Raw genomic sequence first — 27802 nt, 5'->3', positions numbered from 1 at the left:
TGTAATTAATCTGTAAGAACTCACTTTTTAAATATTAACATGTGTCATGTACAGTTTATCCTGTTGGCTATACCTACATACTCAACCAACCAATTATAAGTTAAATATTCCAAGAATATCCAGCTTTCCAAAATTTATTTTACACACAAAAGTAATGAATCAAATCTCCAGAGTATGTCACAGCTCTGAGTAATCGTATTTAAGAGATGACTAACCTGTAGTTCCAGTACCAATGAAGCACATGCAGTTGAGTATTTGATCACTTAAATATATCGTCAGATCCTTCTTAAGGCTTCAACAGTTATTTATACGGTTATCTTAATTGACACAACATTAACCAATTATGCTGGGACTTCTTCCACATTTCCGGTACTCTTTGAGTAGGAATTTTCTGTTTTCTAATCTATTATTATCTTGGTATTCAACCTCAAAGTCGTCATTGTAGCAAATTAAAATTGTGTGCCAATATTAAAACTGCTACATATCCTTGTCCATATTTTATGTCATTATTCTGTTTGAAGGAAATATCCAGATCTTAAATATAATAACACATTTCAAAAGCTGAAAGATATTCTTTCAAAGGCAAATATATTTCCTATTGTATTTCTGTGGTTATTGTAACATTGAAATAAATAAATCTTGTGATAAATAAATACAAACTGTAATTTAGCAATTAACTATTAGAATTGAATGGCACCGGTTTTTTAAAAACTTATTCTTGAATTGAAAAGTGTTATTTTACTTCCAAAGGGCTTCAGAAATTTCTTTTCAGTCTAGATCTGGCACGGAGATAAATGCAATAATGCACTTGTCTCGTTTGATACTGGCCACACTTTATCAGAGGAAATAAGATCAGGCTGGAGGAATTCATGAAATACCAGGGCACAAACTTTTTTTTGAAATGAACTAAAGATACTAAAAGAAGGAACTTTCATTTATATAGAACCTCAGGATATTCCAAAGCACTTCACAATCACTCTTGTAGTGTAGGGAAATGTGGCAGCCAATTTGCACACAACAAAGTCCCACAGGCAGCAATGAGGCAAGTGGCCACATAACTTGTTTTAGTGATGCTGGTTGAGCGATAAGTATTGGCTAGGACATGGGAGAACTCCCCTGCACTTCTTCAAATAGTGCCATGAAGTTTTTTTCACATCAACCTGACAGGGTAGATAGGGTTTCGGTTTAGCATTTTATCCAAATGACAGAACATTCATTGCAGTGCTAGCCTAGATATGTACTCAAGGCTCTGGAGTGCAGCTTGAATCCATGGCCATCCAACTCAGAGGTATGAGTGCCACCACTGAGCTAAGGCTGGCACTTCATAAAGGAGAAAGCATTATTAATTCATTTTAATTTAGAGATTTTTTTATTTAACTATTTTAAGTAACAACTTATTTTGTTCAACTTTCTTTGTTTCTTAGGGGCAGAATAACCACATTAGCAATTTCTAGTATTAATACCTGACATAGGAACAAACCAACTGTAACCTGAACCCAAGTTATGTTTGTGGCTCGTAACATATTATTTGCATTTGATTTGTGATAATTCATGGTTATGACATATTCACTACAGGTATACCTAACAGCGTATAACTTTTTAATGACAAACATTCAATGTTTAACATTTTCAGATAAGCAATTCGCACCTCATAATATCTGCAAATATGTTTACTAGTAGCATTATTCACTAGAAATAAGTTAATGACATTTTTGTGAAATTTCTAAGTAATGTCAGCATCTGAATCATGTCAAGAAAATTCCTAATAGTCAAGCAAGTGATGTCTTTAAAGGCCCGGTCTTCTACATCAGCAGTGTCATTATCAGGCATGGTAGCATCCTACTAGCCATCCATGATCAGTTTTTTCTGGAGATCCAGGTTATGAAGCATATAACATATCACAAATGGACATATACTGTATGTCCAATGCTATCCATACACTGGAACTTTCCCTTAAGTATCCCAATTGCTTGCTCAATTCTAATAGTATGCTGTGGTAGTTCAATTAAGAGGCAGCAGAAGCTATAAGGGAGAAGGGGAGAATTGGCGAGAGGGTGAGAGTCAAGTGAGAGGGAGAGAGCTGGCAAGCGGGAGAGAGTTGCCCTCCAGGAGAGACAATGAGCGGGAGATAAGTAGAAAAAGTTAGCAAACTGTATCTCTTTTATATTTTAAAATGTATCATATTTTAGAAGTTATTTCATTTACAAATTTTGGAATTTGGGAATGTATGGTATTTCAACTTACAGGTATAATATTTTAATGTTTTTTTCTGATGGGAAAGGTTCTACAGAACATAACTACAGCTTTTACATTGGTTGTATTGGGAAACTCTGATTCGCATAAAGTTGTTTCATTTTTCAGGAATGCAACCACAACTTTAAGCAAGAACTTACTGGGCAGAATTTTCTGCTTGACGTGTGGAGGGTGGGCCCCACACGTCAGCACATAAAATGATGCACGGTGACGTCGGGCGAGCGTCCCGTCACCGCGCGCCATCGCGATATTTCGCTGGACGGACGCACGATGAAGTTCAACGCGTGCCTGCCATTAATTAACGGGCTAGTTAAGGCCCTTAAATCGGCATTTGAGACCGATTATCAGGTGCCCGTGTGATCTTTGGATCAGCGCACGGGCGCAGTGGGCAGGCAGGTAAGAGGCTTTTTAATAAAACTCATCAAAGGACAGGATAAGGGGGCTCAGTGGGGTTGTCAATCTGGTCTGTGAGTATTTATTGCAGAAAGTTTTTTAAACTTGCCTGTGTGCTCTGTAGCAGTTCAGAACTAATTCCAGCAGCTTTCTGTGTACTTTGAGCCTTCAGGTCAGCACTCTACAGTCAGTAATCTTAATCAGGTCTGCAGCTTTCCAGAGGCCTCCCTTTAACCTGGGTATGGGTTCTGACATGTCCACCGGAGGCAGCTCCTCTGAGGAGGAAGGGAGGGCAAGAATAAGGAGGAGGCCAGGAGTGCACAATCAGCCTCCAGGGGAGCTACCTTTGGGAGGCCAGGCGCAGGCACAAGGGACGCAGGGCCAAGAGGTAGTCCAAGGTGGAAGGAGCTACAGAAGACACCGCTATCCTGCTGCCAGGGTACACAGGTGGTGAAGCAGCTGCCTCAATATGATTGAGGTGCAGTGCCGGAGGAGACTCTGTCTCTCAAGGGAGACAATGCACTACATCTGTCAGATGATTGGCCCTGAGGTCTCTCCTAACTGTGTGGGCGGACACCCCATGCCAGCGGCTCTGAAGGTCACAGTTGCCCTCAACATCTATGCCTCTGGCTCCTTCCAGGGCTCGGTGAGTGATCTTTGCGGTGTCTCCCAATCAGCTGTCCACACTTGTGTCAAGCAGGTTACAGACGCTCTGTTCAGGCGTGCATTGAACTTCATCCACTTCCGCTGGGACTAGGCAAGCCAGACACAGCAAGCCAGAGGCTTCGTGGCGATTGCTGGCTTCCCCCGTGTCCAGGGTGCAATAGACTGCACACGTGTGGCCATCAAGGTGCCAGCAGGTACGGCCGGTGCCTTCGTCAACAGGAAGGGCTTCCACTCCATGAACGTGCAGATAGTGTATGATCACAGGATGCTGATTCTACAAGTCTGTGCAAGGTACCCAGGCAGCTCCCACGATGCCTACATCCTCAGACACTCCCAGGTGCCGGGGCCCTTCGGTGCTCCGGCTCGGCGTGATGGATGGCTGCTGGGTGACAAGGGCTATCCCCTCAGAAGGTGGCTCATGACGCTTCTCCGCCATCCAAGAACAGAAGCTGAGCAGCGCTACAATAAGAGACACGCCTCCACAAGGGCTGTGGTGGAGAGAGCCATCGGTCTTCTCAAGATGCGCTTCTGTTGCCTGGGGGGGCACACTCCAGTAACCCCCAGATCACGTCTCTATGATAGTGGTAGCATGCTGCGCTCTGCACAATCTTGCGCTGGAAAGGGGGATGCAGTTGACGATGAACACCTTGACGCAGTAGATGAGGCTGCACATGATCAATCCAGCAGTGGCTCAGAGGATGAGGAAGCACAGGGCAATGATGAGGGGCAGCACGCCAACCCGCTCTACTCCAAGTAGGCAGGGACATCCAGGACACTTTAATCCAATGAACCTTCAGCTAGCTCCGCACACATTGACCAGCAGGACCAGCATTGCCTGGCGCTTCCACACGTGGCACTTAGGTACTACATCTTCCACCTCATCAGTTGCAACTAAGGGCTTAGTACAGAAACATCAATGTCCACTCAAACACTCATGATATGTAGGTGAAACATACAAATGCAGCACCAAGGAAACATCCCCAGCCATGGTGAGATAAGTGGACTTCATTCCCACCAAAATAAAGCACAAACGTTGCTCTGACGTACATAATGATATATTCCCTAATCTAGGGCCAACACAAAATCACCAGTGACAAACCCATGGAGTACCTAACGTGCCTAATGCTTACGTTTGTGGGTGCTACGTCTAGGTGCCACCCCATTGCTCGGAGTGGCTTGTGAGACAGCCTGCTGTCCTGTTGGCCTCGATGACCTTGGCGGCCATCCTCTGGCCAGATGCGCTTCTGATGCCTGGACCGCTCAGGGGCCGCACTCCAGTGCCCCCCAGATCATGTGTCGGTGATAGTGGTTGCATGCTGCGCTCTCCACAATCTTGCGCTGGAAAGGGGGGATGCAGTGGACGATGAAGATATTGATGCAGTGGATGTGGCTGCACACGATGAGTCCATCACTGATTCTGAGGATGAGGAAGCACAGGGGAATGATGAGGGGCTAAACACTGACCCAGGTCTACACCAAGGAGGTAGGGACACCCGGGAGACTTTAATCCAACGAACCTTCATCTAGCTCCACACAAATGGGTCAGGAGGACCAGCCTTGCCTGGCACTTCCATACTCGGCACTTAAGTGCCACATCTACCACTTGATCAGCTGCAACTAAGGGCTTTGGACATAAATCTCAATGTCAACTCAAACACTCATGACATGAATATAAAACATACAAATGCAGAACAAAGGAGCCACTCTCAGCCATGGTAACACATCTGGTTTTAATTTTCACCATCATAAGGTCACACAAAGACAAACCAAAACATTTTTCAAGCATAAACAAATAATAATTCCCTAATCTAGGGCCAACACAAAAGTGAGAAACCCGTGGTGTGCCTAAGGTGCCTTATGCTTACGTTTACGGGTGCTACGTCTTAGTGCCGCCCCATCGCTTGGCGTGGCATCTGAGACAGCCTGCTGACTCTGCTATCCTGTTGGCCTTGATGACCTTGGCGGCCGTCCTCTGGCCCGTGGAGCCTGTGCTGGCCCCTCCTGGGAGGGATCTACCAGGTCCACAGTGGCATTTCCCCAGTCATCACAGCCTCATCCGATGAAGCGGTCACTGGGAGAGGGGCGGAGCAGCTGTTGCCCTCATCTGGAGTGCCCTGAGAGGAGCCCACAGATACGACAGGCAGCTGCTCCGCCAATGTGAGGTCGCCCTGGACCTCCCTGCTCACCGTGGATGGATGGCCAATGAGCTGGAAAGCTTGAAGCCCACACCATCTCCCACATTGGCAATGACCAGCTGTGGCAGCTGGTACTGTGAGGGCTTGCAGGTCCAAGCGTAACCCCAGGAGAACCTGCTTGTTCTCCTGGAAGCCCCTCCCCACGAGAGTCGCCACTCTCTCCATGGAGGAAGCAAGACGCTTTACCATGAGGCTCATTGCATCATGATGCTCCGCGTGGACTCCTCCATCACGGACACCAAGCGAAGCATAGTCTCATGCTACACTCCCAGATGCTCCCGCACACCCGGCCACATTTCCTGCAGCTGCTGCGTCGTGGATGACTCCAGAGGCACATCATCACGCCCCGACTCAGCATGTGCCTGGTACCCTGCAGTCCTCCGACTGCTGGCGCCATCAGCACTCTCTGTCTCTGCCAGCTCCTCCAGTGATTGTGAATTGCACTCTCCACTGTGCCCCGGGACACTAGCCGATGTTGCAATTCCCACCAATGTGCTAGTATCTGTGCTGGTGCCTGCCTCGCAGAAACAGTGTGATGCAGGTAACAGTTGAGGGCCCTCAGGTGTGAGAGGGGGCAATCTGCAATTGCTCCTGGCGGACAGGCTCTGATGATGCTGAAATTAACAACAAGGACAGTGGATCAGTTAGCATGCACACAGTGACACACTTCATCCATTTCCCCCTGGCTCTTTAGGCGCTCAACCTTCCAGAACCTATAGAGACTGATATTGGTGGGGTGGCAAATAGTCAGGAGGAGACCCAAACATTACAGGTGGATACAGACGGGCTGGTCAGATGGCATAAGGAATGCCAAATGGAATGTTACGTGGATAAGTGTGAGGTGATGCACTTGGGAAGGAGAAACAAGGTACAGGAATACACGAGGAATGGTAGGGCCGTGGAAAGTGAGGAGGATCAGAGGGACCTTGCTGGGCATGTCGACAGGCCCGTTAAGGTAGTGGGACAGGTACATAAGACGTTTAAGAAGATAAATGCCATACTTGCCTCTATTAGCCAAGGAATAGAATATAGGAACAGGGAGGTCATGTTGCAAGTGCAGAAAACGCTGCCTAGGCCACAGCTATAGTTCTGCGCGTAGTTGTGAAATGCGCTTCACGGGAGGGATGTGATTGGAGTGGAGAGAGTGCAGAGGTCGTTGACCAGGATGCATGCTGGGCTGAAGAGTTTGACTTATGAGGAGACATAGCATAGTGGGGTTATTTCCCCTGGAGCAGAGGAGATTGAGGGGTGAAATTATTAAGCTTTATAACGTTATGAGGGGCATGGACAGGGTTGACAGAAAGGAACTTTTCCCCTTAGCAGAGGGATGAGTAACCTGGTGGCATTGATTTAAGGTAAGGGGCATGAGGTTGACAGATGAGGTGATGAGGAACTTTTGCACACAGTAATGTGGGACCCACTGCCTGAAAGGGTGGTGGACGCAGAAACCCTCCTAACATGTAATAAGTATTTGGATGCGCAGTTGCGATGCCATGGCACACAAGGCCATGGGGATAGTGGTGGGAAATGGGATAAGGTGACTTTGGAAGGTGCTTGTCACGTGCATCTTTGAAGGGCGGAGGGACCTTTGTCTATGACCCACACCTCTGACTCTATCAGTCTGTGAATGAGCAATATTGCAACAATAATGATTCAAACAATCATCAGTGCAATGGATGGTGGGAAGACAGAGCGGATGTCACTGTTGACTTCAAATACCTGGCCGTTCTACCCCAGCCTCACTGAAACCAGTAGACCTGGGCGCATGGCGCCTCTCAAGCTCCAGGGCCTCCTGCTCGAAGGGGCTTAAAATCATCAGCTGGGCTTGGCCGCCTCCAGTCCGCAAACGCTCACATGCATTGTGAGCATTTTTCTCCTGAAAAACAGAGACCATTCATTGCGGCTAATCGCACATGGACTCTGCACGCGCACGCCACACCCCAACCACAGTGGCCCATATCAGGCCTCCAGTGCCTCCTCTCCCTGCTACTGCTGATCAGTCACACAAAGATAGTACACCTGCTCCCAACCCCCCCGCCCCCAAACGGCAACCTTGGACATATTCTGAGTCCATCACTTTAGGAAACACATGGTCTTAGCTCCCATAGCAAGGAGGCGCAACTACGTGCAGCGTCGAGGTCAGCAGATGGCTCTTGGCCACGCGACCTTGAGGCTCCCCTTCCACAATCTCATCACCGTGAATAGGACATGTGTTGGAGTTCTGAGTATGCACCTAGCTGCTTCTCCTGCAGGTTGCCTCCAGACTAGTCATGTGTGACTAAGAGTAACTCATGGTGCGGCGGAGAACTCATCTCCTCATGAAACACTCAGGCTGATGTCAGCATGGGTACTATCTGCTTGTCCACCCAGCGTGGGAGAAATGCCCAACATGATTCAATGCAGTCATGACAGTAAGACTTGAGGGAGAGGGCCTTCAAAGGCTAAGGCTACCTGCTGGGTTAAATGCCCAATGCCAACATGGTACTCACCCTTCCAGAGTGCAACAAATTGTTGAAGTGCTTGTGGCACTGGATCCAGGTGCGCCGCACCACGTCGTGGGAGCTCACCACCTCTGCCACCTCCTCCCATGCACGTTTGGTCATGTGGGGGGGCCTCCTCCTCCCATCTTGGGGGACCAGCAACTCCCGCTGTGCTGCCACGTCCTCGAGGAGGGCAGCAAGGCAATCATCAGAAAAGCGAGGGGAACATTGGCCTACCCTGCACCCTGCCCTGCTCCTGTGGCAGACCCTGCAGCCTGCCCTGCTCCTCTACCCTTCCCTCCAGCATGCCCTGCTCAGCAGACTATCTGCGATATGATCTCAACATGGCCATTGTGAGCAGCCTAAAGGAGGTTGCCAGGCCTTCCTTTAAACAGACTGCCGGGTCCCCATTGGGCCTGGCAGTCTGTGCACGCACGCCGCAGCCCGCACACTCCCGCTATTCATGGGAGTTGGAAATGTACTGGGCGGGCCTTAATTGGCCCGCGCAAAATAGCAACACAGCCCCAACTGCAGGCGCTAATTGGGTCCGCACCTGCCCGCGGCTGCTCCTGCTCCGCCCACCCGCCAAACGGAAAATTTTGGTCACTGTAATTAATTTAAAACTCTATCTGGGACATCCCAGGTATGCCGTGTTGCCAGGGGGATAGGGTGCTGAAAACTCTTGTTTTGGGTTAATCTGTGTTTGCGCTGAGTGCAACAATTAGTCAGCTTGGATGACTGTGAGAAGACAGTGGTGTACCTGCCAGCAGCCAGAACAAGGAGCATAGAGGCCATTAGGAACCAGGGGTTCCTGGAGTCCCTAAGCAGGAATTGCGAGTGGGCCCTATGCTTGGAATGAAAAGTCCAAATTCATGAGGGATTAAAAATTGTCAGATCTGCCTGATAAAGCAGTGAAAGGGATCAGCAGTGGAATCCTTGTAGTGAGACAGAGAGCTCCGGAAGTTTAAGTGCCAGACTGGGAAACTGAAGAGAATCAAAGTGAACTCCTGAGAGCTGTGGCACACCTCGGTTTGATCCCAGAAAGTGAAAGAACCCTTAGGATCCTGGTCATTCCCAAACAGTATTTTTAAATGGAATTAAACCCGCACATAAAACATTAATTATCAAATTAATCAGTGTCTTCAAAGGAGCTCAAGTCTGAATGCAGTGACTACATTGAATCATTGATGGCATGTGTCCTTTGCTGGGTGGGCTAGCAGATATTGCCATGCCAAGGTCAGCCTGAGAGGGTGGTGAAGAGATGGGTGCTGCGCCTGCAGCATGTGGTACACTGAGACCCACGTGAAAGTTTTGGGGGCAACCTGGAGGAGCTGCACCTCGGCACTGTGCTTGAACTGCAGGACATGTCCAAGTCAGGGTGATGACATGCTGGAAGGGGAGCTTCAAGGTGGTGTGGTAATGAACCATCTGCTGCCCTCTACACTCCACGTGCTTGTGCCTCCTTGCTATGGAAGGATATACCGTGTGGTGCCTAATGTGATGTAGGCAGCATGTGGCCAAGCGGAGGGTGGGGGGTGGGGAACAGGCCTAGCACCCCTGTGAGAGTGTATGGCAGTAGCGGGGCGAGGAGGCACTGGAGCCCTGATATGTCCCACTTTGGTTGGGGTGGGCCGTGCGCGAAGAGAGTCCATGTACAATTTGCACAAATCAATGCTTCTCATTTTCAGGAGAATGCTCATAATGCTGCAGGGTGTGTGAGGACTGGCGGCGGCCAGGCGCAGTTAGCCATTCTCAGGCAGTTTGAGCAAGAGGACCTGGATTTGGAGAGGCGCAATGCGCCCAGGTTCATTGGTATCGGTGAGGCTGGGGTGCCACGGCCAGGTATGCATGCCCAGCAGTGACGTCAGCATTGTTCTCCCAACAGCCATAGCAGTGCTGAATGTTAAGCGATTTAGTTTTGCAACATGGCTTGACCATTGCTTATGGAAGGATGAGCGCATAATGATCCGGGGGATAGGGATGCACTTTGTCATTGTCCCCACGTTAACTGATCCGATGTCTTTGTTCTTCCTTTCAGCATCAGCGCAGCAGGGCCGGGAGGAGGAGCAGCAGAGGCCCCCTCTCACACCTGAGGGCCCTGAAGTCTCACCAGCGTCACACCATCTCTGCCAGGCAGGAACCAGTGCAGATACTAGCATCTTGGTGAGAGTTAGAACATCGGCTAGTGTCCTGGGGCACAGCGGTGAGGACACTTCACAGTCACTGAAGGAGCTGGCAGAGACAGCGAGTGCCCATGGCCTGATGATGTGCCTCTGGAGTCATCTGCCACGCAGCAGGGGCAGGAAATGCGGCCGGGCGTGCGGGAGCATCTGGGGGAGATACACGAGGCTACGCTTGGCTTGGTCTCCGTGGTGGAGGAGTCTACGCAGATGCTCGCCAAAGCAATGAGCCACATGTCCGAGCGCCATGGAGAGAGTGGCGACACTTGTGGAGATGCTCCTTTAGGAGACCCATTAGAGCTTCCTGGGGATGCACTCTGACCAGCAAGCCCTCACATCGGCATTGACCTCAGCTGGTCAGTGCCAGTGTGGGAGATGGTCTGGGCACCAAGTTTCCCAGTTCAGTGTCCATCCATCCACGGTGAGCAGGGTGACCTCACATCAGTGCAGCAGCTGCCTGTCGTCTCAGCGGGCGCCTCTCAGGGTGCTCCGGATGAGGGTGGCAGCTCCTCCACCCCTTTCCCAGTGACCGTAGCATCTGGTAAGGCTGCGATGACTGGGGAGATGCCAGCTTGGACCTGGCAGATCCCTCCCAGGCGGGGCCAGCACAGGCTCCACGGGCCATAGGACGACCGCCAAGGTCATCAAGGCCAACAGGGCAGCAGAGCCAGCAGGCTGTCTCCAGCGATGGGGCAGCGCCAAGACATAGCACCCGGAAATGTAAACATAAGGCACCTTAGGCACACCACGGGCTTATCACTGTTGCTTTTGTATTGGCCCGAGGTGAAGTTTTTATGATTTGCTTTGAATTGGAACACCATTGCCATTTTTATGGCTTAAGTTTCTTTGCTTGTGATATTAAATTCAGACATGTGACCATGGCTGAGGATGCCTCTTTTCTTCTGCATGTGTATGGTTTCCAAAAATGTTATGTGTGCTTAATGGGACATTCAGCTTTATTAACAAGGCCCTTAGTTACTGTTCATAACCTGGCAGATTTGGCACTTAGGTATCGAGTATCGAGCCTACAGCCCAGGCTTGTCCTGGATCTCCATCTGTGGTGTGCTAGCTGAAGGTTCGTCGGATTAAAGCCTCCCAGGTGTCCCCTCCTCCCTGCAGTATGCCCAGGTCAGCGTCTATCCCCTCAGCATTTCCCTGTGTATGCTCATCCTAGGACGCACTGCTAGACTCAGCGTGTGCAGCCGCAGCCACTGCATCGATGTCTTCATTGTCCACTGCGTCCCCCCTTTCCAGCGCAAGATTGTGGAGAGCGCAGCATGCAACCACTATCACTGACACACGATCTGGGGGGGTACTGGAGTGTGCCCCCTGAGCGGTCCAGGCATCGGAAACGCATCTTGAGAAGACTGATGGTTCTCTCCATCTTGTGGAGGCGTGGCTCCTATTGTACCGCTGCTCATCTTTTGTTCTTGGATGGCAGAGAGGCGTCATGAGCCACCTTCTCAGGGGATATCCCTTGTCACCCAGCAGCCATCCATCCAGCCGGTCTGGAGCACTGAACAGCCCCATCATCTGGGAGTGTCTGAGGATGCAGGCGTCGTGGGAGCTGTCTGGGTGCCTTGCACAGACTTGCAAAATCAGCATCCTGTGATCATACACTATCTGCACGTTCATGGAGTGGAAGCCCTTCCAGTTGTTGAAGGCACCGGGCTCACCTGCTGGCACTTTGATGGTCACATGTGTACAGTCTATTGCACACTGGACGCGGGGGAAGCCAGCAATAGCCGCGAAGCCTCTGGCTCACTGTGTCTGGCTTGCCTCGTCCCAACAGAAGTGGATGAAAGTCAATGCATGCCTAAACAGAACGTCTGTAACCCGCTTGAGACTAGTGTGGACAGCTGATTGGGAGACACTGCAAAGATCACCCACCGACCCCTGGAAGGAGCCAGCGGCATAGAAGTTGAGCAGCTGTGACCTTTAGAGCCACTGGCATGGGGTGTCCACCCACACAGTTAGCAGAGATCTCATGCCCAATCATCTGACAGATGTAGTTGACTGTCCCCCTTGAGAGACAGAGCCTCCTTCGGCACTGCACCTCAGACATATTGAGGTAGCTGCTTCGCCGCCTGTATACGCTGGCAGCAGGACACTGGCGTCCTCTGCGGCCCCTTCCATCTTGGTGTACCTCTTGGCCCTGCGCCCCTTGTGCCTGCGTCTGTCCTCCCAAAGGTGGCTCCCCTGGCGGCTGAATGTCCACTCTTGGTCTCCTCCCCCTTCTAGCCCTCCCTTTCTCCTCAGAGGAGGTGCCTCTGGTGGACAGTTCAGCTCCCATCCCAGGCTAAGGGAAGGCTTCCTGAAACTTGCAGGCCCAAAAAAGATTCCTCACTGCAGAGTGCTGACCTGAAGGTTAAGAGTCCAGACAAAGCAACTGACATGCATTTTGAAGTATTGCAGATCACACAGGCAAGTTTCAAAAACTTTGAAAAATCAATACTTGAGAGAGCACACTCACGACCCCAGTGAGACCTTTTATCCCGCCCGTGGATGAGGTTTATACAAACGTGCTGTACCTGCCTGCCCGTTGCACCTGTGCGCCGACCTGAAGATTGCACAGGCGCCAAAAAATCAGCGTTGATTGGTGAGTCAAGGGCCTTAAGTGGCCTGTTAATTAATGGCGGGCACACATCGGATATCATTGCGTGCCCGCCCAATAAAATATCGCAATGGCGCGCGGTGACGTCGGGACTTTCGCCCGACGTCACTGCGCGTCATTTTACGCAGGGACATGCGGGGCCTGCCCCTGCACGCCAACAGGAAAATTCTGCTCTTGGTTTCAGAGTGTGGTGTGTCTGACCACAGGTCGCCATAGGTTTACATGGACTGTACTCACTGTGAACATTAGAGTATAAGGTAACTTGTGTTCAATCCTTACAAATCTGTATATATCTGTAAAGGTATTGGGTGAAGGACTATTATAATATAGTTCATCTTTTCTTGTTTAATAAATGTTTTATTCTTTTGTTAAAAGTTCATTGGCTGACTCCGGTGACTCTGTTCAGCAGCCACTCTCCACGTATCTAAACAAACAAATAAAAGCTAGAATCTATTGAGCTGGGTTCCACCTGGAATCACGCTTGTCCAGTGGTAACCTCAGCTGGGGATCATAACATTATGGACATTATTCTTGTTTAGAAGATTCTGATTCTTTTCAGTCCTACCATCCCTTTTTTAAATTTTCCTCTTTGCTATATGAGGTTAACTTTACATTCTCATCTGGATTCTGTAAATCTGACCACATAATAACATGTATTTATATAGTTTCTTTAACATAGTAAAAGGTGTTGCTGAAAAAAGAGACATGTCTCAGCTTTTCAGCTTGCACTCATCAGGACACTCACAAGAATACAAGAATAAGGGGGAAAACAACAAATTATACTGTACATGAAGAGAGTGCTGATTGGTTAGCAAGTGGCATTGCCATGGAGATTGTCTGGTGATGGTGACTGTCCACTGATGGTGACTAACAGTTAACTGCCAAGCAGTGTTTGAAATTTAAACAAGCAGCTTGGCCCTGATTGGTCAAAGCATTTTCCTGAGAAATGAGTCAGCAAATGGCTGTAACTTATTTTGTTCAGCTGAAACAGGCACAATGTATGTACATGTACAGGAGCCAGTATAAGTCAGCGAGCAGAGGGGTTAGGATACAGGCAGCAAAGCTTTGGATGGACTTACATTTATGGAGGGTGGAAGATGGGAGCCTGGTCAGGAGTGCACAGGAATAGTCAAGTTAGAGGTAACAAACATAAGGATGAGAGTTTCAGCAGCAGATGAGCTGAGTCATGGCTGGATGCAGGTGGCATTACCTAAGGCCAAGTAAGCAGTCCTAGTGATGGTGCAGATATGTGGTTGGAAGGTCATCTCAGGGTCAAATACAACACCAAGGTTGCAAACTACCTGGTTCAGCCTCAGACAGCTGCCAGGGAGCAGGAGAGGTCAGTGGCTTGAGAACGGAGTTTGTGGATGACGTTTGTGGAGGGGACCAAAGACAATGGCCTTGGTCTTCCCAATATTCTGCTTTTGCTCATCTACTACAGGACGTCAGACAAGCAGTCTGACAATTTAGAGACAATGCAGGGGTAGAGAGAGGTGATATTGAGCTGAGTTTCAATGGCGTAAATACAGAATCTTACTTTGTGGTTTTTTTTAGGTTTCATTGGTGGTTGTTAGGCCCCTTGCACATGTTAATGAAGAGCCTAATATTTTTGGGAGCACTTTCAGAAATTGGGCTATCCTAAGCACAGGCGGTGCTGGGCTTCCTGCATTTAGGATAACCAGGTCTACATGCAACCTAACCAACAGTCCTTAAAACCCTGGGCAGAATCTGTGCCAGCAACAGGGGTCTCTCCTGCCCACTGGAAAGCCGGCAAGAGCCTTGTGTAGTCTCTTCCTGGGAAGGCCTGGTAGTATTACATGCCAATCAGGCACTTGGCAAGCCACCGGCGGGCCCTTTCCCCGTATCAGAACCCCGCGGGCCGGAAGTCCCATCCCCCAAGGGCTGCCAGCCAATCAGAGGCCAGTAGTTCTTTTGGATGTCAGCCGAAACGACACCCACCCGAGGCCAAGGACCCAGGGCACGGGTGAGTGATGGCAGGAAGAGTGCATGAGGTAGGGGTCACTGCAGAGGGAGGGTGAAAGGGAGTCGGCAGCAAGGGCAGGGGATGGCTCTCAGCAGGCTCCACCACAACACCCCCTTCTTCCTGATGCCGAGTTCCTCAATCAGCCGCTGAGTGCCAATTTGAATATGGGACGCTCACTGGGAGCTGGAAGCAAACATGCCAGGATTTGCTTGTCATGCACGTCACATCATCAGCAACCCCCTCCACCCACTGCTGGGTTAATACCAGCGGCAGCAGGACGAGGTCCTAAGTGGGCATTAATTGCCAACTTGATCAGCAGGACAGAAGAGAGACATTTGCAGAATGGCAGAGCTGGCAAAGATCAGAAACAAGGCCTAGGGGAAGCATGGAAAGTGAGCAAGAAAGAGGGTAGGCAACATATCCTTTAAGAACTCCTAATTCTTTAATGAAAACAGATGAGTGTTCTCATTTGTTATAACAAGTATAGAATTATTAGTTTTATTAAATCCAATTAACTTACCTGGCGCAAAGCTCGTCTTCCCATAAAATCGTATTATTCCACTCCTCTGTCCAACCACAACTACACGATCTCCAATTTGCATTTCAATCTTATCTGTTTCTGCAAATCCCAGGCTGCCAACAGATGGAGCTCGCTTCCGCAAACCTAATTTAAACAATCAAAATGTGTAAAGTTAAAGTAAACTGCATTTTAAGATGATTACTATTTATTAATTCTTCCTCTATTCTTTCCTCTCAGCGATATTCTCTCCCTCCATAGATAAAAACAAAAAGCTAAAAGCTACTGCGGATGCTGGAAATCCAAAACAAAAACAAAATTACCTGGAAAAACTCAGCAGGTCTGGCAGCATCGGTGGAGAAGAAATCAGTTAACGTTTCGAGTCTTCATGACCCTTCGGCAGAACTGAGTATAGTTAGGAGAAAGGTGAAATATAAGCTGGTCTAAGGTGGGGGGGCGGGGGGAGAGAGAAGTTGAGGGTGTGGTGATTGTGGAGATAAGCAAGCAGTGATAGGAGCAGATAATCAAAAGATGTCACAGACAAAAGGATCAAAGAGGTGTTGAAGGTGGTGATATTGTCTAAGAAAAGTGCTAATTAAGAATGGAAGGCAGGATACTCAAGGTACAGCTCTAGTGGGGGTGGGGTGGAAAGACTAAGAAAGTTTTAGTTTTAGATTTAAAAATAATGGAAATAGGTGGGAAAAGAAGAATCTATATAAATTATTGAAAAAAAAGGGAGGGGGGAGAAACGGGGTGGGGATGGGGATTAATTTTGCTCCCAAACTCCACCCCTCCATCATTTTCACATGGTCCATCTCTGACACTTCTCTTCCCTTCCTTGACCTCTCTGTCTCAATTTCTGATGATAGACTGTCCACCAATATCCATTACAAGCCTACCGACTCCCACAGCTACCTCGACTACAGCTCCTCACACCCCGCTTCCTGTAAGGACTCCATCCCATTCTCTCAGTTCCTTCGCCTCCGTCGTATCTGTTCTGATGACGCTACCTTCAAAAACAGCTCCTCTGACATGTCCTCCTTCTTCCTTAACCGAGGTTTTCCACCCACGGTCGTTGACAGGGCCCTCAACCGTGTCCGGCCCATATCCCGCGCATCCTCCCTCACGCCTTCTCCTCCTTCCCAGAAACACGATAGGGTCCCCCTTGTCCTCACTTATCACCCCACCAGCCTCCGCATTCAAAGGATCATCCTCCGCCAACTCCAGCATGATGCCACCACCAAACACATCTTCCCTTCACCCCACCTGACGGCATTCCGTAGGGATCGTTCCCTCCGGGACACCCTGGTCCACTCCTCCATCACCCCCTACTCCTCAACCCCCACCTATGGCACCTCCCCATGCCCACGCAGAAGATGCAACACCTGCCCCTTCACTTCCTCTCTCCTCACCGTCCAAGGGCCCAAACACTCCTTTCAAGTGAAGCAGCATTTCACTTGCATTCCCCTAACTTAGTCTACTGCATTCGTTGCTCCCAATGCGGTCTCCTCTACATTGGAGAGACCAAACGCAAACTGGGCGACCGCTTTGCAGAACACCTGCGGTCTGTCCGCAAGAAAGACCCAAACCTCCCTGTCGCTTGCCATTTTAACACTCCACCCTGTTCTCTTGCCCACATGTCTGTCCTTGGCTTGCTGCATTGTTCCAGTGAAGACCAACGCAAACTGGAGGAACAGCACCTCATCTTCCAACTAGGCACTTTACAGCCTTCCGGGCTGAATATTGAATTCAACAACTTTAGATCTTAAACTCCCCCTCCCCCCATCCCCACCCCGTTTCTCCCCCCTCCTTTTTTTTTCAATAATTTATATAGATTCTTCTTTTCCCACCTATTTCCATTATTTTTAAATCTAAAACTAAAACTTTCTTAGTCTTTCCACCCCACCCCCACTAGAGCTGTACCTTGAGTATCCTGTCTTCCATTCTTAATTAGCACTTTTCTTAGACAATATCACCACCTTCAACACCTCTTTGATCCTTTTGTCTGTGACATCTTTTGATTATCTGCTCCTATCACTGCTTGCTTATCTCCACAATCACCACACCCTCAACTTCTCTCTCCCCCCGCCCCCCCACCTTAGACCAGCTTATATTTCACCTTTCTCCTAACTATACTCAGTTCTGCCGAAGGGTCATGAAGACTCGAAACGTTAACTGATTTCTTCTCCACCGATGCTGCCAGACCTGCTGAGTTTTTCCAGGTAATTCTGTTTTTGTTTTTCTCTCCCTCCATGTTGTACATAGCATATATTTCTGTTGTTATGAGATTCTTAAAAATACCAAGGCCAAGATTTTCCATCATTGGGCGGGCTCGGCAGGGGCGGGGAAGTCGTCGGGAAGCCAACCACTGCCCGCGATCGGGGCCAGACTGTGATTTCACACTGGTGGGGCAACTAAGGCCCGCCCAGTGAGCAACGTGTGTGGCAGCGCTCAGCACTGCTTGTTTGGGGGGGAAGGAGGGCGAGAGCGCAAGTTCGCGCATGCACACAGGAAAAGCTCCCTGAGGCAGCTCTGAAGAGTTTTGAACATTAAAAATAAAGATTTTAAAAATGTTATAAAACATGTCCCCTCATGTGACTCTGGCATATGAGAAGGGACATGTTATTAATGAAATGTTAAAATTTTTATTTTATTTTCATTTGCTGTTGGAAACCTCAGCCCGCCCATGAATGAGGTTTCCTGAAAAATGCAAAGGCCACTTGGCCTTTTTGCCTGCCCACTTTAATGGCCTTAATAGGCCTTTTAATTGTTGGCTGGCGCGCTGCTGACTTCCATGAGTACCCACCAACTGAAATATCACGCAAGTGTGTGTTATATTCTGGCCCAAGGCCTGAATTTGTAGTTGGGTGGGCAGGTATGATCGCCAGTCCCAGGATTGGCCGGGAAATGGACCGCTGACCACAACTGGCCCCAGGGATCGCTGTCAGGGTGAGGGCAGGAAGAGGGAGGGCCATGATGCCAACACGGGTGAGTGTTGAGAGAAAGCTCTCTGAAAGCAGAGAGCTGCCTCAGGGAACTGCAGACCTGAAAACCATCAAATAAAGCTTCAAAATGCCGGAAAAAAAACGTCCAAACACCAGAATCAGGCACCTGAAAATATAGATGATAAAAGTGCTGCCCACAGATTTTTCTTTTATTTCACAATAGAAAGCTCATCCTGCCCTTGGATGAGGTTTCATGAAAAACGTACAGGCTGCCTGGCCGATTCGCCCGTCCGCCAACTGTAAGGTTGGACAGACCACGAAAAATCAGAGTCAACTGCTCCGTTAATGGGCTTAATTGCCCTCTTAATTGTCAGCAGACGTACTTCCGAATTTTGTGCGCACCTACTGACCGGAATATCACTCAAGTGCAGGATAACGTCAGGAAGCACGCCCAACGTTATCTCGCACGATTTCACGTCTGATTGGGTCAGGCACGCGCCCACCCGATCAGCATAAAATTCTGCCCCAATAGTTGAATGGAGTCTATTCCTGTCAAAACGGAAGACATTAGACAGTGAGCTAGATTTAACGGGATGCTGGGGTCCCCATCCCCTTGGTGAAAAAGGCAGGGTCAAGCCCTGATGCATTTAATGCTCAGAGGGATGTTAATTGTTAAGGCGGGACTTCCACCACCATCCGGGCAGGTTTTCATCCCAATCCCACCTCATTGATCATGCATTCCTGGGAAACACGCCATTTTGCTGGCAGGTTGCCTCCAATTCACCTGCCATGCCATCACCTTGCCGCTTCCACATGCTGGGTGCCATATTTAAAGTGCAGCCACATGCACACTTCTCAGTGCTTCCAGCCTAGGACTGCTGCACAGAAGACATGGCCCTGAAAGACAAGAAGACAGCAGCCACAACCCGCCCCCCCCGGCCAATTCAATGACGTGTGCCTGGGACACCTTCTGAACACTGTTTGAGCCCTCCACAATTGTCTCTACCCCTGCTCTGGCCACAGTGTCACCACTCTGGTTTGGGAGGCAGTGGCAGTGGTGGTCAGTGCCAATGTTGCACACAAGGGGTTGGCCATCCAGTGCAGAAAGAGGATGGATTGTCTCCTCCGTGCCACCAGGGTAAGGCAACTATCTCATCACTTTAAACTCACACACTCAAGTCCATCACACATTCACTGGCATCTCACTCACTGCCAGCTCAAGGGACATCACCACTCACTCTCTGACACATCTCCATCTGGCCTCATCTCCTCTGGAGACTGCCTCCTCAGCCCTCACCCTCTTGAAGCCACTTGCACAGATCAACATGTGCCCTCACACACCCTGGGATACCCCCGTTCCCCAGCAATGCCCTAGCCCTATAGCCTCTTCCCTTGCCTGAGGCCACTTCTCCCCCTTTCCCAAGCAAGCCATAGACCTGCAGCCATGAAAAGCCACCCCCACCTTACAACAGGTCTCGTAAGTACAGACCTGCCCGGGAGCCCCCTAAAAGTGATTTGGTGCTGCCTGCGAAGCCTGGCACTAATGAACATTTGTGCTGCCCAAAGCAAGTTAGGCAAACAACCCTCAAAGTCCCGAACGAAGTGCAGCTTGCCAGGTGCATGTCGCTTATGTTCAGTTGTGAAACATGTCAGCATGATTAATGCACGGATGATCTAGCGTGGGGGGATGATTCCAGGGAGCTTGGCTTATAATGATATGCAGATGTATTACAATGAAGTTCCCAACGTGCAGCAGCGGGAAACGTGGTCTGCCATTGATGGGCGGAACGGAGGATTGCAAACTGTCTTCATGATGTTGTGAAACTAATTTTTGGCCTCCATATTGTCTGCTCACAACCGCCATGACGTCCGATGCCAGTGGGCATGGAAAATTCCGCCCAGTTGCTGCTAAGGGACATGGATTCAGTAGCTAGGATATGAAATTTTTAGCCTTGCCAATATTTAAATGGACAAGAATGCAGTTCATCCAATATTCGATGTTGCTCAATGGTTTTGATTTTAACCCTAATCCCACCCTTGATGGGCGGGAAAGGATCAGGCGAAGAGTCAAAATCCTAAAATCGAGTCCCCGGCTCCAAGTCACTGTGTTCTTGGCTGCTGTAATTTTAACATCGTTGATGTAAGCCCTGGACAAGGTCCTGATAAAAGCAGGCTGGGGCTCACTTAAAATTCAAAAGTCAAGGCCTGATTAAATAATTTGTAAGATCCAACCAGGGGAATCTTGAACTGTCTATCACCTGACAGTAACCAGGCAGGAGTAGCTGGCTGACCAGAAGAGGTCCTAGTAAAGTTTATTATTTTGCCTGTCATTGAACTCCTTCTAGGCCAGAGCTGCAGGAGTGTTCCCCCTTGACCTCTGAAGGACTCCTCAGTCCTTCACAGCCCTGTCATTCCCTGATCTTCAGGGAATCACCAGGACCAGCAAGCTCACAATCTCTCATCAAGATAAAATTCTAGCACTGCCCTGATCTTCAATCAATAGGACACCCTGATGCCCCACCCGCCCTCCCCTCCTCAGATCACAAAGCTTGGGAATTGTGTAAACACACAGAGTGCTTGGTCTGCTTATGGAAATTCCTGTATAACGTGAACAAACATGAACAAAGGTGTTGAGAAAAAGTCAAATCTGTAAAGGGTATATATTTCAAGGTGGAATATCAGTCCACCAGCACTGACCATCCTCAGTCCAAATGACAATAATTCATATGTGAGCTTTGATGGGCTATTTTACCACAGGTCTCACCACAACTGAGGCTGGTACTGTTCTTCCTTAACCTTTAGAGACGTACTTCCAATGGCAGTAGTGATCAGGAGCAGAATTTTCTGCTGATATTCCTGGGGTGCCGAACTGATTGTGATGCTCTTACAGGCACTCTTGGCTAGGATCAGCCATGTCAGGACAGGCAGGGGTGAATTTTTGTACTCCGCCTCCACCCTCCCTCGGTGGGAGAACAACCATTAACAGTAATGTTATAGATTCTAAATCTTCTTACGATGTCATCTCATCCAATATTATCCTCCCTGATTTCAATGGAGAGTAAAACAGGCAGGGTATAAAATCAATGTTGCACCTGATCTTATCAGTTTTCTGATGGTGGTTAGGCTAAAATTGCCCCTAGACTTTTGCAAATGCCCATTAAAAAGTAAAAATAAGCACATGGTATGACTCTGAGAGATGCTCCTGAGTAACTCACTCCATAGGATGAATTGCACTGACTCGCAATTGCATGAAAGTTGATAAGCCTCACTATTGTAAACATTCTTTTCAATTATTCAACCTTTTTCCAGTAGGTTTCTATTGCTTGGACCGGATGCCTGATGGCTGGGGTTCGGTCACCCTCTTGACAGCATTAATTCACAGGTTTTCAAGTTGGAAAACTTGAAGGACCACGTGAAAGTTTCTGTTTCCCTCCTCTCACTCTTGACTGTACAACACCGCCAGAACACCACAGCCAGGTCAAGATGAGACTGTATCTCATACGTAAACTGGAGGTACCTCCTGGGGAAGCAAACTACACACTGCTTTACTCACCTTGATCTACCCAACTCAGGAGCCGCCACACAAACGTGGTAGATATTCGCCTCCGGGAAGTCATGAGGATTATTTCTGGTATGTTGAGAGCAATACAGCTCGAGTGGCTTCCTGTGCTAGCACACATTGAACCTCCTGACGTCCACAGAGAAAACATCTTCCTCAAAGAACACCACCAGCTGACTGCTAACAAATCATCCCCACTGACACAGGACCTCAAAAGAAAAACCATGCACTCGTCTGACATCCCATAGCCCCGACTGGAATACACTCTACATCCTACAAATTCACAACAGCCCCATCTCTTGATGGTGGAACTCCTGGCTGACTGCAAACATTACCATCAACAACTTGGTGACTGACCCGAGTGGCGAGGTCCTAGGTTTCAACCTTCCATGGAAGAGCTGGATAACCCCCAACTGCTGGAAGATGGGCCAGGGAAAATGTGGCAACTTGCTCCACAAGTGGAACATGAGGAACAGCTCACAGTTGCTGTGGCCATCCAAGTCAGACTATTGCCCACATACTAAGCTTCTGCCCTGAGAGATCCATACTTGGTGACATCACAATCATTCACTATGCCAGCTGAAGCAGTTGAATGGATTGTTAACCTTGACATCAAACTATAACTGCACCTCCAGTCACACAAATAAAAACAATAATTCAACTATTTTCCTGAATGCACTATCTTAATCTTGTGCAATTAATGTATAATATCTGCAATTTTTCATAAATGAAATGTGCTTTAAACACTGTATTACACGTTTCATTTGCAAAATTGTACACCTGGATGCTAGCCACATTATTCTATTACAATGAGAACATTCACAATGTCACAAATGAAGATTGAATGGATTATAGTTACACTGGATCCCAGGTGAACTGCTGTTTTGGTCAGGTATGCAATTGAGGTTCTTCATCAAAATCGGTTGAACCTCACTGCTACTGCTTCCAAAAAGGCCAGTAGTTTGCTCAGTCACATTCCTGCCCAGGAATTAATATAAAGCTTATAAATTCTGCTTCATTTAATATTTATAGTGTCCAGCGTCATTCTGCATTGGCTAGCCAGTATCATTCTCACAGTTGTTCTGCCTACACCACTTAAATGATACAGAAGTAAGAGTTAGTGAAAAATGAAAGTGCCATGATGAGTACATTAATTAGTAGTTAATACACTTTACACGCACTGCACTCCCATATCACAAAATCCATTGAACTTGACTTGACATGGTCCTGGTTTAGTAGATTTCAATAAATTCAATTGACTGTAAAAATTTTCTTCCAATAATGTAATGATTAAATGCTTATATGGTTTACTTTAATGAATATTAAAAAAATACCCATAGTTGTCCTGGTGATGGCAGGTGCTGGCTTCGTTGCCAGCTTCTTTGAGTTGGCCAAATTCCGTTGTCGTGTGGGTGGCTGCCTTTGTTTGGATTGTCTGCTTTCTATTGAAGAGGTAGACGAGGATGAAGAGCAGAATGACCCAGGCAGAGAAACTGGATAGACAGCATATGTTGAACAGAGAGAAAGGGAGAATGTGAGAAAAGAGAACAAGGTAAATTAAAGTTACAGAAATACTGAAATTAAAGGCACATAAAGCACAATAGGTCAAATCATTCTTCAGCATACAAATTACATAAAATTCAAAAATTAATTTTCATTAATTGAGGGGCTTTTTTCTGTAGAGAAGGATTATGCAAATACAATTTTGTTCTTGACCTTTTCCATCTTTCATTTTGCCATTTTGGGCATTTCTTTTTCCCTTTTAGTACACTGACATTTTTGCTTCTCTGGTTTTGATTTCATTATTCGATGAATTTCCACTTAGAACTGTTTTATGACATAGGGTGCATGAAAAAGACCAAGTTCAACCGAATTCACCTTCGACTTTCCTGGTAGTCACACTAAAGAACAATAATAAAGTTGTTGACTAATCATAACAATCAATCTCTGTCAATTAGTCTGCAACAGGCAAAAACATGACATGAAGAAAACCACAGTGGTGGAGAGCTTTGGGAGCCACAGGTATAAAGTTACCTGGTACTTCCAAGTATGTAACACCCATCATGTCAGCTGCAAAATTTGGTTCTATTACCCCATCAGTGCTGCAAAGTCAGAAAATGGCATACGCAGCACTTCCAGCCAGTTTCAGCACTTTCAGCCAAGTGTTAATACAGGCATGACTTATGTACACCAAGGCCAGGATTTTTCAGTCGGCGTGCGGGGGCGGGCCCGACACGCCGACGCATAAAATGACGCGCGATGACGTCGTGCATCCTGACATCATCACGCTGTCTCATGATGTTATGTTTGGCGGGTGTGCGCTGGAATCGGCTGTGCGCTCGCCGATAATTGAAAGGCCTATTAAGGCCATTAAGTAGGTAATTAATTTCAAGTTTATGCTGCCCGTCCAACCTTACGGTTGACGGGCAGGCTAAAAGGCCAAGTGGCCTTTACGTTTTTTAGGAAACCTCATCCACAAGCGGGGTGAGGTTTCCTAAACCTTTTACAAGCAAAGAACAAAGAAAAGTACAGCACAGGAACAGGTCCTTCGGCCCTCCAAGCCTGCGCCGATCATATTGCCTGTCAAACTAAAACATTTTGCACTTCCGGGGTCCGTATCTCTCTATTCTCATCCTATTCATGTATTTGTCAAGCTGCCTCTTAAATACCACTATCGTATCTGCTTCCACCACCTCCTGTGGCAGCGAATTTCAGACACTCACTACCCTCTGCGTAAAAAACTTGCCCCGCACATCTCCTCTAAAGTTTTCTCCTCTCAACTTAAATCTATGTCCCCTAGTAATTGAATCTTCCACCCTGGGAAATAGCTTCTGACTATCTACTCTGTCCATGCCACTCATATTTTGTAAACTTCTATCAAGTTGCCCCTCAATCTCCGTCGCTCTAGTGAGAACAATCAGAGTTTCTCCAACCTCTCCTCATAGCTAATAACCTCCAGACCAGGCAGCATCCTGGTAAACCTCCTCTGCACCCTCTCCAATGCCTCCATATCCTTCTGGTAATGTGGTGACCAGAATTGCATGCAATATTCCAAGTGTGGCATAACCAAGGTTCTATACAGCTGCAGCATGACTTCCCAGCTTTTATACTCAATACCCCTGCCAATGAAGGCAAGCATGCCATATGCCTTCCTGACTACCTTATCCACCTGCGTTGCCACTTTCAGTGACCTGTAGGCCTGTACACCCAGATCCCTCTGCCTGTCGATGCACTTAAGGGTTCTGCCATTTACTGTATAATTCCTACCTGTATTAGGCCTTCCAAAATGCATTACCTCGCATTTGTCCGGATTAAACTCCATCTGCCATTTCTCTGCCCAAGTCTCCAACCGATCTATATCCCGTTGTATCCTTCGACAATCCTCTTCACTATCTGCAACTCCTCCGATCTTAGTGTCGTTTGCAAACTTACTAATTAGCCCAGTTACATTTTCCTCCAAATCATTTACGTATACTACAAACAGCAAAGGTCCCAGCACTGATCCCTGCGGAACACCACTAGTCACAGCTCTCCATTCAGAAAAGCACCCTTCCACTGCTACCCTCTGTCTTCTATGACCAAGCCAATTCTGTATCCATCTTGCCAGCTCACCTCTGATCCCGTGTGACTTTGCCTTCTGTACCAGTCTGCCATGAGGGACCTCGTCAAAGGCCTTACTGAAATCCATGTAGATAACATCCACTGCCCTTCCATTGTCGATCACCTTTGTCACTTCCTCGAAAAACTCGATCAAGTTAGTGAGACACGACCTCCCCTTCACAAAACCATGCTGCCTCTCACTAATATGCCCATTTGTTTCCAAATGATAGTAAATCCTGTCACGAAGAATCTTCTCCAATAATTTCCCTACCACTGACGTAAGGCTCACCGGCCTGTAATTTCCTGGATTATCCCTGATATCCATCTTAAACAATGGAACAACATTGGCCATTCTCCAATCCTCTGGGACCTCACCTGTAGCCAGTGAGGATACAAAGATTTCTGTCAATTTACGAATGAAATAAAAAAATTTTCAGAAAAATAAAAACATGTCCCATCTCATGTAACACAGTCACATGAGGGGACATGTTTCAATAAATTTTTATTACATTTATTTATGTTTTCCAAAAGCACTTCAATCTCCGAGGCAGCTCTGTACATCAGGGAGATTGAAGTGCTCTTTCGCGCACATGCGCAAAAGAGCACTGGCCCCGACTCTCCTTCCTCCCCCCGCCGGCACAGGTAGGGCTGAGCGGGACTTAATTGGCCCACCCGCGTAAAATGGCAGTGCAGAGCCAATCGCAGGCGGCAGTCAGCTCCACAACCGCTCCCACCAAGCCCGCCCAACGTGGCCCAGGAAATTCTGAAACTGGCAGATCAGCTGATTTGATACATGTTTTTGAAATTTGGACTGCATGGGTCCAGTGAACCCGTGTTAATCATTCAAAGCTGAACATGCATGTGAGACCCCTGCTTGCACTGTTTAAAGGGCTAGCAATGCAACTTGCAAGTGAGGTGCATTGGATTTTTCCTACTGCAAAGTTTGTGGAAATACTGCAGAGTGTTTTTGGAGGTATTGTAGTAAATTCTGGATTTGGCAGGGAGTGTTGCTAGATCCTCACAGGGAGAGCAGAGGATTTAGTAAACTGTCCATACAAAGGTTGCAACAGATATGTGGGGCTGTAGTTGCCTCTGATTCTGCAACAGAACAAATAAATGGAACAGAGTCTGCAAAGAAGGGAAGTTCTACACAGAGTGGGGAGGGGGAAGAATCTCCCCAGAAAGCCCTGCCCACTACAAGTTTTCATGGAGCACTCTCAAACCTCTACCTCACCTAGGAGCAAAGTGTGAGACATCTGAGATTCATCACAGGGGTGGTCACATAATTGTGCCACCTCCTTCAACAAGGCCTGCAGCCCCACACCAGGAAATGATGGTGCTTCTAGTGACCATCAAGGTTACTATCCCCTGAACTTCTACATAATCGTGTCCTTCCAGTGGGAACAGGTGACATTGTAATCATAACCCATTATGCCACCCATCACTGCATCTGAGAGATGATGGAGGCCATGCATGCAAAGAAAGGTAAGTTAATCATTTTCTCTCTAACCAGAGAGAAACAGGATGTGTGGACATGCAGCTTTGCTATGGTAGCAGATTCCAAATGATGCTGGAAGCCATCGACTGCACACGTGGCTCTACGTGTCTCACATGTCAACAGGGAGAGATACAGGAACCACAAGGGATTCCACTCCATTAATGGGCATTTGGTGTGTGATCACGCCCAAACTATCATGTCGGTGAACTCCCACTATTCTGGCCAACAGCCATGATGCCTTCATCCTGAGGCAGTATGCTATTCCCACTATCTTCGGGCCACCATGAAGAACCAGAGACTGTCTGGTTAGGCTGGTGTAATCTCTGTTTTCATATTCCAATAGCTTGTGGAGACACTTTTCTTATTTGAATTAGTATATGTTGAAACTAAGTAGGTGATTTTAACATTGCCTGTCCAGCAGTAACTGGGCAGGTGAGCAAGTAGAATTGTCCCAGAGGCTTAGTGCCAAGGTCTATTTCCTTTCCTGCAGTTTACAATTTTTATTTGCTCTTTCGAACAGGTAGGTAGGACACGAACCAAAAACCTTTAAATATCAAGCTCTGATTACTGCACATGGGCCTAGCTGATATTTTAATCTGTTAATCTGAAAGGAGGAGGAGTTGGGGCCTGAAAATTCTCAACAGGAAAACGTGAATTTTTCTTTTCTTGTAGAGTCCAGGAGAAGCACAAGTGCATCCTTTTTCACTAGTAGCAGCCTCCTGTTGCCCAATATTCCATTCATCCCTGCTGCCTGCCTCTTGATTCCCATCAATTTTGGGTATGCAAATGATGCTCTGGAATTACAAACACCCAGACCTCTCAATGCTAAGGTCAAGCTGGTTTGCCATTCCTTGGCCCCTGCCAACCCAATTCCTAATCCAAGTTAAATTCGGGGCTTAAATATCTACAGTTATACTG

General features: G+C 47.9%; 1 protein-coding gene across 5 annotated transcripts in view; it reads right to left on the bottom strand.

The window, feature by feature from the left end:
- Nucleotides 1–27802, bottom strand: part of LOC144689829 (CAP-Gly domain-containing linker protein 4-like) — a 350052-nt gene that overhangs the window by 76071 nt on the left and 246179 nt on the right. For 4 of the 5 annotated variants that reach the window (XM_078557236.1, XM_078557237.1, XM_078557238.1 and 1 more), the window contains 2 exons: nucleotides 23121–23279; nucleotides 15286–15429 (listed from right to left, as the gene is read on the bottom strand). In XM_078557236.1, the coding sequence (XP_078413362.1) occupies nucleotides 15286–15429; nucleotides 23121–23279 (303 nt within the window). Of the gene's footprint in view, nucleotides 1–6768; nucleotides 7384–15285; nucleotides 15430–23120; nucleotides 23280–27802 lie in introns of those variants that run through there. The other variant, XM_078557240.1, reaches the window with a different exon arrangement.

Source organism: Cetorhinus maximus, chromosome 14, assembly GCF_964194155.1.
Source record: "Cetorhinus maximus chromosome 14, sCetMax3.hap1.1, whole genome shotgun sequence".
NCBI classification, from domain to species: Eukaryota; Metazoa; Chordata; class Chondrichthyes; order Lamniformes; family Cetorhinidae; genus Cetorhinus; species Cetorhinus maximus.
This window is presented reverse-complemented; position numbering and strand designations above follow the sequence as displayed.